The 11,668-nt window shown below is 36.9% G+C and overlaps 1 protein-coding gene and 1 long non-coding RNA gene across 3 annotated transcripts; both read right to left on the minus strand.

The window, feature by feature from the left end:
* Window positions 1-161: 161 nt before the first annotated feature.
* On the minus strand, window positions 162-1,007 carry LOC125219125. Its single transcript, XR_007176082.1, has 3 exons — window positions 876-1,007; window positions 720-790; window positions 162-618 (listed from the first exon to the last, which is right to left on the minus strand). It is a non-coding gene; the product is annotated as an uncharacterized LOC125219125 (long non-coding RNA).
* Window positions 1,008-1,761: 754 nt separating this feature from the next.
* Window positions 1,762-9,937, minus strand: LOC125219122 (histone-lysine N-methyltransferase ATX3). 2 transcript variants are annotated; one of them, XM_048121001.1, is made up of 23 exons: window positions 8,524-9,937; window positions 8,203-8,258; window positions 7,937-8,132; window positions 7,427-7,555; window positions 7,276-7,344; window positions 7,105-7,173; window positions 6,907-6,998; window positions 6,693-6,785; window positions 6,414-6,549; window positions 6,204-6,276; window positions 5,997-6,096; window positions 5,777-5,901; window positions 5,538-5,683; window positions 5,130-5,234; window positions 4,104-4,168; window positions 3,237-3,456; window positions 3,062-3,148; window positions 2,899-2,955; window positions 2,662-2,751; window positions 2,490-2,576; window positions 2,331-2,405; window positions 2,148-2,248; window positions 1,762-2,059 (listed from the first exon to the last, which is right to left on the minus strand). In XM_048121001.1, exons 1-23 carry the CDS (start codon window positions 9,385-9,387, stop codon window positions 1,969-1,971), a joined length of 3,126 nt encoding a protein of 1,041 aa, XP_047976958.1. In that variant the 5' UTR covers window positions 9,388-9,937; the 3' UTR covers window positions 1,762-1,968. The 2 variants fall into 2 exon arrangements, with proteins under 2 accessions (XP_047976958.1, XP_047976957.1); XM_048121000.1 differs by having other exon boundaries at window positions 3,062-3,151.
* Between the last annotated feature and the right edge of the window lie 1,731 nt (window positions 9,938-11,668).

An 11,668-nucleotide genomic window follows, 5' to 3' on the forward strand; every position in this document is an offset into this window, starting at 1 on the left:
ATAGGGAAGCAAAAAGGAAAAGATCTGATTAAACAAATTCTACTCTATTTAAGAGCAATTAATAGAGAGAACAAACAATAAGTCATCAAATGGCAAAAACATATCCATCCTATAATCACTCAAAAAATTATATGAAGACACAGGAAAAAATGTTGCCTCGCTTGATAGATATACTTTTCAAAAAACATCATTAAGTGATAGTATCAATTATAGTACATGTTTCTTCAGTAATCTGCAACTTTTGTGGAACATTAGCTACTGAGAATGGGCGAAATGAATAAGTTTCACAGCTTCACTACATGATCTGTCTTGAGCTGGAGGACGCTTCAACATCACAAGACGGCGCTTCAACATCACCATGAAATCTCCAATCATAATAATTTCGAGTAAATCCTTTTTTCACAAGATGCTCCTCCACCATGTCCGTATGATGAAATTTTTTGTTATCACAGCGTGCACATGGACATCGAATTTTCAAACCATCCATTCTCGAGGGATGTTGCACAGCAAAACTTATAAACTTATCTAATCCATCAATAAATTCCAGATTCAATTCTCCTGTAGGAAATTTTCTCTCATACATCCACTCTCTTCCCGGAATTTTATTCATTTCACTATCTATCATACAAATATAATAATATAAATCAAATCAAGTATAAAAATATTTAGAATTAATTAGCCACAAATTTTGAAGAATAGCTAACAAATAAAAGTCGTACCTTTAAATAATTGGAAAATGTCAAGCTGGACTGACCATGTGCAACGAAAACGCCTCCAATTCGCAGAAATCCTAGGCAAGAAAAAATGGTAGATCAAAAATTTTGAAATGTGGGAAAATGAGAATTTAGAAGTATAGCTAACAAATAAAGTTATACCTTTAACTAATTGGAAAATGTGAAGCTGGGCTAACCATGGGCAATGAAATTGGTAGAAAATGAAAACACCTCCAAATTGCAGGCAAGAAAATGGTAGAGCGAAAATTTGTAAATAGAGAAAAATGAGAGTGAAGAAACGGATCTGGATAAGAACTAAAGATTTGCTAGCACTTGTACTTGTGCTCGCAAATAAGCTAGCACATTTACTTCCTCTCGCAAAACTGTCGGTGGAAAACGATTAAATTTCCATTTTACATGAAAAACATTTGCTAGCACATACACGTGCTCACAAACAGAAGGAAATTTGACTAGTGTGTAAATTTGCTAGCTTCAGTTTCTCACAATTTTGAAGCACATAGTAGTGCTCGCTATACCACTCAATATTTCGAAAAGTGATAGTTGTTTCGGTTTATGCTGATTAATGTGCTCGAAAATATTTCGTAATTCGCGAGCACGGCCTTGTGCTAGCAAATAGTACTATTTGGTAGCAAACAACCCCTTTTTTTTTAGTGATATTTGACTTCTTATCCTATTCTCCAAGCAAATCATATTTTCTTGTAGCTGCATTTCCACATGGAATCTATCTTCAACATATTTTGTTATTGTGATAGAAATTAATATTGTCCTCTTGAATTACGATTGTCAAGACAATTAAGGCGATTAACCACATCCTTATCTCCCATCTTCCATAATAGTAACATTTAATCACCGACTGGCAACCACGGCCTTTACCTTCCAGCAATAGACAGTTTGCGTACGAGTTTCATATTTCATGGCTCTTTCGTCTCTCAGAAAGTATAACAAGTTGCTTATTGCCTAATTACTTCTGGTTGTAAACAAGAAAACATCGATAACCAAGTGTTCAGACAATTAATTGGCTTCTACAAACTTGAACTTTTTGGTGTTTATGTATTGACATAATCAAAATAGAGTATGGTAGAGATATGTCAACTGATTTTGTTTATCAACAAAAAACTGAGAATTTGAATAACTATTGGGTAAACATTATTTGATTAGAAATTACAAATAATGCTATGACAAAAACTTTTCCTCATTAAAGGGCCAATGCTATACAAAAAAAGGGTCTTCAAATTCAATTCAAGAATCTGCGGCAGTTAGGAGCAGCACACAAGCAAGGAACTTTAACCTCCTCACGCTCGTCTGGGTCGAACAAATAATCATACCTGCCCACACACACGATACGAGTTAACATCCTCCTATCAAAAACAAATGTTATAAATAAAAATGACACCAAAAATAAATTACACATACGTTAGTTCAGCACCAGCTGAAACATTGGATCTAGCGATAAGTACTATACGGCTCTCTTCTTCACCCACACTCATGATCCTCGCATAGCAGTTGGGCATGCACTGCATCAATTTGCACACATTGAAGTGAACATTGTATTCAAATATAACGAAATTCAATGGAAAAAAAAAAACAAGAGCATACCGAATGATTAATCAGGCGAGCTATATTCCCCATATTAGTGGCATCAATCACAACTTCCTCACTGATCTTAAAAAGCTGCAAGGTGAGTAGCATAGCATAAGACACTGAAAGAGCACATATATATCAATCCGTATACACGGCCTTCAGGTGTTCACTCACATAGCAATCTTTGCCCTCCAATCGATACCGTGCCTCTCTTAGGTCAGCAACACTGCGCCTGACCTGCTCACCACGATATTCAGCAACCTGGAAAGAAGACACAGTTGAAGATAGTAACACTTCAAATACAAGTGAAAATGAAAAGCCAAATATGAGAGCATTCGGTAGTTACCATTTCTCCTTCTTGCATGCTTCGTCTAGCAAATAGGCCCCATCCATGTATTCCTGATTTGCCAAAACAAACCCTATATTTTTCTGTTTTCTGCATAATTAAGAACTTGGTTAGGTGAAATGCAAAACGGAATTTCATTTTCATGGCTGGGTGGGTTGGGGGGGGGGGGGGGGATAATGAATAGAATGAACTTTGAGTTACAAGTAGACTAAATATGCAGCAGTAAGAGATTATTACCCTCAGATGATCTAACCGTTCCCTGAGTGTTGGAAAAGATTTCGCATCATCGGAATCCTTAAAAATGGTAGACAAGGAGCAAGCAGGTTAAAATCACTGTATACAAGTAAACTTTATTCCCGAACAAAATTTTACCATAAGACAAATGAAGGAAACAAATTACTTCATGAAGTGAATTCAAACGCTCTATGTCAAGTAGAGAGTGACGACTAGGCCCCATCAAGCGGTGAGATGTTGGCTCTATTCCTGTCTTCTATTAAAAAAAGATGAAAAGGTTGGATAAGTAAGTATGATTAAATTTGAAGTAGAAATAGTCAACTGTTCTATAATTACATTACCTTAACGCTTGAGCGCTTATAAATGCGACAGCGTGCAGCAGACATTGCATCAAATCCATCTGCATCAGCATGAGATGATCCAGAGCATTCAGACGTCCTAGACGAAATGAGTCTCACACCTCTCGAGCATTGTTCTTGATACTGGCTCTGTAGAACACCTCTGTTAGAGAAAATACCATCCGGAGTCTGAATCACTAAAACATTCTCTGTACTAGGCACCCTGACACAAAATGAAGAAAAGTAAAATGTCAAAAAGGATCAGAGAAGTAACAGGAATGCAACTTAATGGATTCTTTTGACCAATCGGCTAGAAATTTAGTGGCTCTAAGATCCTAGATGTGCAGGTTTCAGTTAAATCACAATAATTTAGATTCCTCTTTGTTATACCATAAGATTTTAAATATTTAATCTAAGCATACAAACAACACCAATGCCACGATGTAGGTAAGTTTCGGGAATAATTTGGGCTAAACGCACAGTCCTGGATACTGTGCATAAAAATCAAAACACTGAGGCACATATATAGTCTCTTACAGCTTCAGTAGCTATAAGCTTCATGCCTTCAGCTTTTCACCCATAGAGTTCCGATTTCAAAAAATCAAATTAGGTGTGTCATATTTCAGTTAAATCACATTAAACTAGATTCATCTTTGTTATCGAATGGATAGGCCTAAGAACAATACTAATCCCAAAGTGTTCTGGCAGCTAAAATAATTTGGGCTTAATGCACAAAAAATTAGATGCTTCAATAAGATAAATAAAAAAGTATTGAGTTCAAGTACACACATCAATTTTGTTCTAGACACAAATACACTTTCACAAGTATGCATGCGATATGAGCATTGTGGACATAGCTAAAAATCATACCTGTGAACTGCACAATACGATAGCCATTTGGTTATCTGCGCCCCATTCTTCTCAGAGCAATGCAACTGCATGCAAAGAGCAAACGTACTCAAAATGGAAACAGGAAAGGGGAAGGAGGAGAAAAGGAAGACTCCTGGCACATGGTGAAAAGTAATAACTCTAAGACACCACCACAATACTCATTAACTTTCTTCACGTTCCTTCTCTTCATTTTTTCGGTTTTTTGGGGGAATTGGGAATCATTACAAAGAGCTCATCTAATAAACTAATCAATAAAATTGGGAATCCTACCTAAGTTAACTAGTAACGAACTTCATACAAAGAGCTCATCTAATAAAGTTACTCACTTTACAACACATCAAACCATAATCAGCGCCATTTATTTCCAATATTGAGAAGAATAAAGGTTCCCCGTAGATCACAAAAGTAATACACCAGTAAAACTGCAGATAAATTGTGATTTATTTTGTTTGATATGCTTTTGATAAAGGAAAATCAATAAAACCATGCACTCTAGCATGTTCTGCCTTAATAAATTTGTCTTTCATTTATTTCAAAGAGCGCTAAAACATTAGAGGAAAGGAGCATATGGTGATCCTTAACATGGACCATTCCAGTTCTGCTTTCTACTTTGTTTGCAAAAAATGAAGAAGAATGTTATCAGAAGTCTGTTTCTGTCCAATTCATAAAGAACATAGTCACATACAGGGTAAAATTGCATGGTTCTATCCATAAGATACCCCTCCCAGGCTACCAGCATCCTAGTGAATCAACTTAAATTTAAGATCAAATCAAGAACACGGCTGTCGGCTAATAAGTTCCCTGCAGACTCCAGTTCATTTACTGAAAACATGTTCATCAAGATGGTAATATCCACTAATTAAACAAGACCAATAGCAACTTTATTAACATCTTGAGAAGGACTATACAAGGATGTCATGATGGGAGTAGATAGAGTTACCATGGGCAAGAATGATGAAGGAAAAAATCAATAAACAAACAAATAAAAGAAATGTATATAGTTACCTCCATGCAATATCCAGCTCGAGAAGCACAAGTAGCATGAAAATAGGTTGCACACTTACAACACTGCGTGCAAGAACCGTGAATCTGCTTGCAAATAACACAAACCTGGGTAACACCAAAAGATTAAAGACCAAATTTCAGATGTTACCCTCACCGACTCATGAGAAAGAAGGAACATAAAAACATTTCACTCTATGCACTAAACTAGCAAATTTCAAGAAAATTTAGTAGCACAAAGCTTGAATGGTTCTAATTCTAAGATTCATTTATGTACGAACATGGAGAGAAAGAAACATAATGGTCTAATCTAGTTTGCTGGAAAACATTCCCAAGATTTCGGAAGAGCAAGGAGCCAAGGACAATTGTACCAGAATAATCACTCCTGCATCAATTATTTGGAAATCATACCTTAGTGAATGCACTTGGCGGGATTCTAAAAACCCCAACCGCAGGCTCCATTTTCTCTGCATTTAAGAAAGCAACTTCTGGCCGGAACCATGCACATGTAACATGGACCCATAAATTTTGCACATCAGTAGGCTTTAAAGCACCCCCTGAACATGCATTTTAAAGTTAATTGAATTGAAGAAATATTTAAGAACACATAACTTTCATCAAGGAAACAGCAAGCTATATCAATGACGTGCCTTTTACAGGACAGAGGCAACATTCTCTCTCTACTTCTGGGGTTTCACAAGCTCGGCAAACCCAGGAAGCAAAATCCTGAGAGTTGCCTGTTCCATAGCATTCTTGATGTACTGCAATTTGACATCTAGACAACAGAAATTTCTTCTATTAACATGGAAGAGCTTTTACAAACATAATTTGAACAAAAAAAAAAACAACTGTAATTGCAGATGCCTACACCTGTTGCATATAATAATTTTGTTGTAATCCCAATCTTCAACCCATCTACAAATAGCACAGCGTTCAGTGGTCCACTTTGCATGAACAGGTTGATAGTTTTCTGCCAAGTACAATGGTAAGAAATCACCGCTAAAATGTATTACACACACTAATTGCATCATAAAGACAACTATAAACAGAATTTTGTAAAAAGGGCCATTTTGATACCTTTCAGAAAAGCACACAGCTGTTGCTTATCCAACCGTGTAGGGTTGCAGACGAGGACATTGTTCTCTGTCATCTGTCGTAGCACACTGAGGTTAGTAGATAATAGACAACTCTACTTCTTCATCTTTTTTTTAGGGGAGGGCGAGGGGACACAAATAAGTAATTTATCATAATTAATAAAGTATTAACAAAAGTTATTTAGGAACAAACCCATTTTTCTAGGGGTATCTTGGTGCCCTTGACTTTCACACTGTGCTTCCATTTCTTTGCTCTACATCCAGTGTGTCGTTCCCACTCACTGAGCCCATACTTCTTGGTACCACATGAACCACAAATGCACTGCACCCTGAGATGAAGAACAGACTAGCTGAATAAATTGTTGAAAATTGCAAGAAGGTTACAAATGCATTCGCCTTTAGATTGTCTAATCCAGAATATGGGAACGCACATATAGCTAAAGAGATTGAGTTAAGAAAACATATAACTTACAAATGGAGACTTGGATAGTAAGTCCCATCCACACCATTGCAAACAACCATTAGCTTTTCAGGCGGTGTTTTGCTCCCAATGCTTTTAGCAGGGCTAGTACACATCAGCACGGCAGACCCAAATCAGACCCAAATAAATAAATATTTACCAAACACGAATATTGTTTGCAATAATAAAAAAAATATGGTAAAACACATGGCAATGATCTAAGCACCTGGTTGGACAGCTCTGTATTTCTAACTCGAACAATTTAGATGCTGGCTTTCCTTCGCATTCAGGGCAGAAGTAATCCAAAGCATTTATATCCTATGAACATACAGGCATCATATGCTAAGCATCATATTTTGGACGCAAACAGGAGAGATAGAAACAGCACGAACTAAACTTAAATATATTAGCTCTGTTGGCAAACCTTCATAAGTTCAGCAGAAATTTTGGCACAATCAGCATGGACCCAAACATTGCAGCTGTCACAACATACCTAACCCAAAGATTATGCAGTTCAGGAAAAGGGAATAATAAGTAAATTGAACAGTCAGTAAATAGAAAAGAGAAAGAAGGCCGAATATAAGGATCATCTCACCCAACTGCCTCCATCAGAGTGATGCCAAATTTCCTTGCAAATACCACAGTATTGTTTTGATTTTCGTAACTACAACATTCACAGTATTCAAAATATTATCGTTGAGAAGTTTATAGATTAACAAATAGAAAGTATGTAGTTATTGGTTAACCTTAATACAATGTTCACACAAGAAATGAGGTTTAGCTGTTGCACTCTTTATTTTCTTCACCATTCTGCTCGGAAACGTCAAACTACAGCTGCCACAGACTCGGGTATCTTTCTTCTTTTCAACTATATCCTGCAATACAGCCATGCACAATGAATACAACACCACATTGAAAAATACCAATTGTGATATTGGTATAACTAGAAGTAAGACAGGAAGAGATTTCAGAATTTAGACAGTCTCATGTGCGTTTGCTACACAACCAATCATTTAATACATGTTTCAGAATCCAAAAGGCATTAAAGATAAAACATGAAACAACCAAATCAAATTGATATGAGACAGAGTACCTCCCCACCCCCACCCCCACCCCCACCCCCCTCGGTGATACATAACAACTCTGACCTCGAACTAAATTATAAGGGGAAGCTGACAACTCGATATTACAGCATAACCAAGCAAGGTCAAACATACTCCTTATCTCAAAACAACTAGCTAACCACAGTTACTTGCCTGCTGAATAGAACACCCTGACTCCTGATTCGATCCAGTTGCCTCTTCAGCCTCACCGTGGTTTCCCGCAGGCAATATTTCCTGCCTAGCTTCCATAGCTGAATCTGCATAGCCATTTTCTGCCATAACTGCCTCTTCTACAGCCATACGAAAGTCACTAGGCTTGCTACCATGCAGTTTAGTCTGACCCTGAAATCTGGACATCAAAAAAATTTAGGGCTTTGTCCTTAGCAAGCATAGTTCACAAAAGCAACCTTCATATTTACCTGTCCATGTACTCATGGAATGGAAAAATCATCCCAGCTTTTATCCATGCATAATCCTGCATACCATAGCAGCGTTTTGAGATAACAACCTTTTGTGAATCATTGAGCATATTAAAGAAGGGGGGAGGGGGAAAGAAAGCAGCAATCTCAAGCATTACAATAGCATAAAAAAATTTCATAAGTACCCATCCCATCCCATTTAGGACCAAGAAATTCAAACCCAGCAGTTGCCCTAATCACAAGCTGCAGTTATTCATAGCATTTATCAAAATTTCCGCTGTGAATGTAGGCATGCATCAGCACAAATTCAGAACAATTTACCCTCAATCCAGTCCTAGAGAACCCATAGAACATCACGCAAAGAGTGCCAGGAATACAGGCTCTTAATACGGTTTCTGGAGCTTGAAGCAGAGGATCAATCACAACAGCAGGCCATGCTGGGAAATTCTTCCCACATTTCGCCCACACTATATCCCCCATTACAAAATCAGCAGGCTCATAAAAGTCTGCCTTCTTCGCAGTCACTTTCTCCTTCACAGTTTTTCTTGTCCCAGCATATGCACTCATCTTCCCACCACTTTCCACTCCGGCCGAAACCGAAGAAACAGCGGCGTCAACTGAAGTCACAGAACTCGGCGAACTATAATTAGGCTCCAAAATTATGTTTTTCAAGCTGAAGTCAAGTTTCCTCTCAATTCTAGGTTTCTTCTTGACTAAATATATGTCATCATCATGGGATTCTCGCTTGGATTTCTTCTTTCGCGGCACATCCTGAGCACATTCATCGTTATCAGCTAGGCAGCCCTCCAAATCATCACCGCTTTCCAATTTTTCTTTCTTCCAAGGATGCAAAATCGAGTCCTTGAATTTCGTCGGGAGCACCTTCCTACGACCAAGCGATGACTTCAACAATGGGGGCTTATTCTCAGGAACCTCTTCCACAATTGAATCCACTTTACTGTTGACGAGTGACATGTCAATCTTACGGCAATAACTCGACAAATTAATGTCTTTTCCTTCTATTTGAACTATAGGAACTGTATACATCTGATTGGATATCTTCTTCGAATCAACCGCAGCTATGCGTGAATTCCCGACATCGTTGCCACCAGAGATTTCTTCCTTCTCCGCTGAACAACGCTTGAGTTTCGGCATTCCAATTTTGCTAGGCTGCTTCCCGATCATCTCCTCATCACCAATCGAATTTTTCCTTCACCTAAACCCAATCGCAAAAAAGAACCCTAATTCTTCGCGTCCACTGTAAAGAATTAATCCAATGCCCCTCAATTAACCACTCAGATGGTTCCTCACTGAGTTTCAGCAAAAATTTTCGTCGGAAAGTCTGTAAGCAATCCAAACGTTGCACAACCAAAACCAAAACCAAACAAATCGAGAAAAAAACCCAAAACCTTTATGGATTTTTTTCAAAAAAATCACCCTTTGATTCGATGCCGTATCCAATTGCAATAAAAAGATATCTATGAATTCAAATTGAGTGGATTAGGGAATATAAAGATAAAAAAAAATTATGGTGAATCGAGAAAAATCAACAAAAAAAGAGGGAGGGGGATTAAATGGCTTTAATTCCAGATAACTGCAAGAGGCTCAAAGAAAATAAAAGTTGTAGTATAATGTGTGTGTCTGAATGAATCAATTAAGGCGCATGTGACGAAGAGTTAATTTGAATACAACTTTTGATACAAAGAAAAATTTTCAATTGAAATTTTCAGATCAAGCTTTGGCTCCAAGATTTCGCGGAGGATCGCGCCAAGGTCGTAAATATTGGAGCCAGGGTAGCACAGAATCTCCGTGCTACCTGATTAGGTATGCGGAAAACGGGAAGAACTTACGTGGCTGTTTTCTATTGGCTAGGATATCCAGTGCTATGTGCACCCTCGGTGAAGTTAGATTAGTTAGGCTGGCCCATTGGGCCTAATAAATATTGGGCCGTATTTAGTATTGCTGCGAAACACGACCTTTCCTTGGAAAATAATACTGCCCGCCATTATATTTTAATTTTGATTTAGCATAGTTATAAGAATAAGTTATTAAAATATGGACACATTTTTATCTATTTAAGTATTTTCCTTATTGGATGTGTCAAGTTTAAGAAATACTTCCTCCGTCTGCCAAAATCTGAGACGTTTTGTCATTTTGAGATTTTCACCATTAAAGGAACATTTACTTTTTTTTTCAATTTTTAGTAAATAGACCTCATATATTTTACTAATTCATTATACTCACATTCTACTATGATATTAATATATAGTAAAATAAAATTAGGAATAATGTAGATAATAGTCTTAAGTACATTATTCTCACTTTTACTTCACTATATATCCAGTTTAACTATTTATTAGTATCACCTTTTTAAAACGAGTGCAAAAAAAGTGAGTGAACTTAGTTGAGACAAAGGGAGTACTATTTTATTGACGCTGGGGAAGCAGAGGGACGCACCATGGAGGGATCACCAAAATTTCCGATGGGGAGTGGAAATCAAAATCAGAACCAAAATCAAGGTCAGAATCAACCCAACCCCCACCCGTACATGGAAAGTGATCAATTACTAACTCATCTCCTAATTGCTAACTACAACTAATTCTAAACCACTAATTCTTCATCATCTTGTGGTCTACAATTTTTCATGTGACTTGATTAAATTAAATTTTTATTATCAAAAGGGCATATATGTCATATTAATATTGAGCGCATGAATGCAGATTGTGCTCTCAATTTTTACGTGATCTTCTTCTTTGCAAATCAATTCCTCGACGAAATCTTTTCCTAATTCAAGATGAAATCTGTCATAATTTTATGATCCCAATCAAATCTGGCGTAATTTCGTGATTCTATTTCTCATAAATTGCATGATTAATTTTTCTGAATTTGAATGTGACCAGCAAAGCTAAACAATGAAAATCTCGCAAAATTGGATGATCAATTCTGCCGATTCTGCTTATTTTGATGGAATCGGCCAATTTGGGGTTGATTTAATCGATGCTCAATCATATTTGTAGTTTGAGGTTGAATTCAGCTCATAACCGACGCTCAATCTGTTTTCTTATGAATTCTTCATCTAACACAGAACCGAGAGAAGGTTTATTTTTCGAATTTTATTTGTTTTTATGAATTTAGTAGTTTATTGGTGAATTGATATTTTGGAATATTCGATGTTGCTCTATTGACATTGTTAATATAGTCTGTTGATATCTCTTATACTGTTGTTGACATTCTGTGTAAAGTCTGTTGACATTAGTAATATTGTCCATTGACATCTCTTATACTGTCTGTTGACATTTTTCAGTTATGTTGTAGAATTTGTCGACTTTCATGTTTTATGTTGATTTAATCAATGCTCAATCAGATTTTGTTTTTAATCGGTTGAGTTTACTTGTTTTTTTAGTTTGAGATTGAATTTCATCTCATAATCGACGTCCAATCTGTTTTCTTATGGTTTCTGTTAGAT

Source organism: Salvia hispanica, chromosome 4, assembly GCF_023119035.1.
Source record: "Salvia hispanica cultivar TCC Black 2014 chromosome 4, UniMelb_Shisp_WGS_1.0, whole genome shotgun sequence".
NCBI classification, from domain to species: domain Eukaryota; kingdom Viridiplantae; phylum Streptophyta; class Magnoliopsida; order Lamiales; family Lamiaceae; genus Salvia; species Salvia hispanica.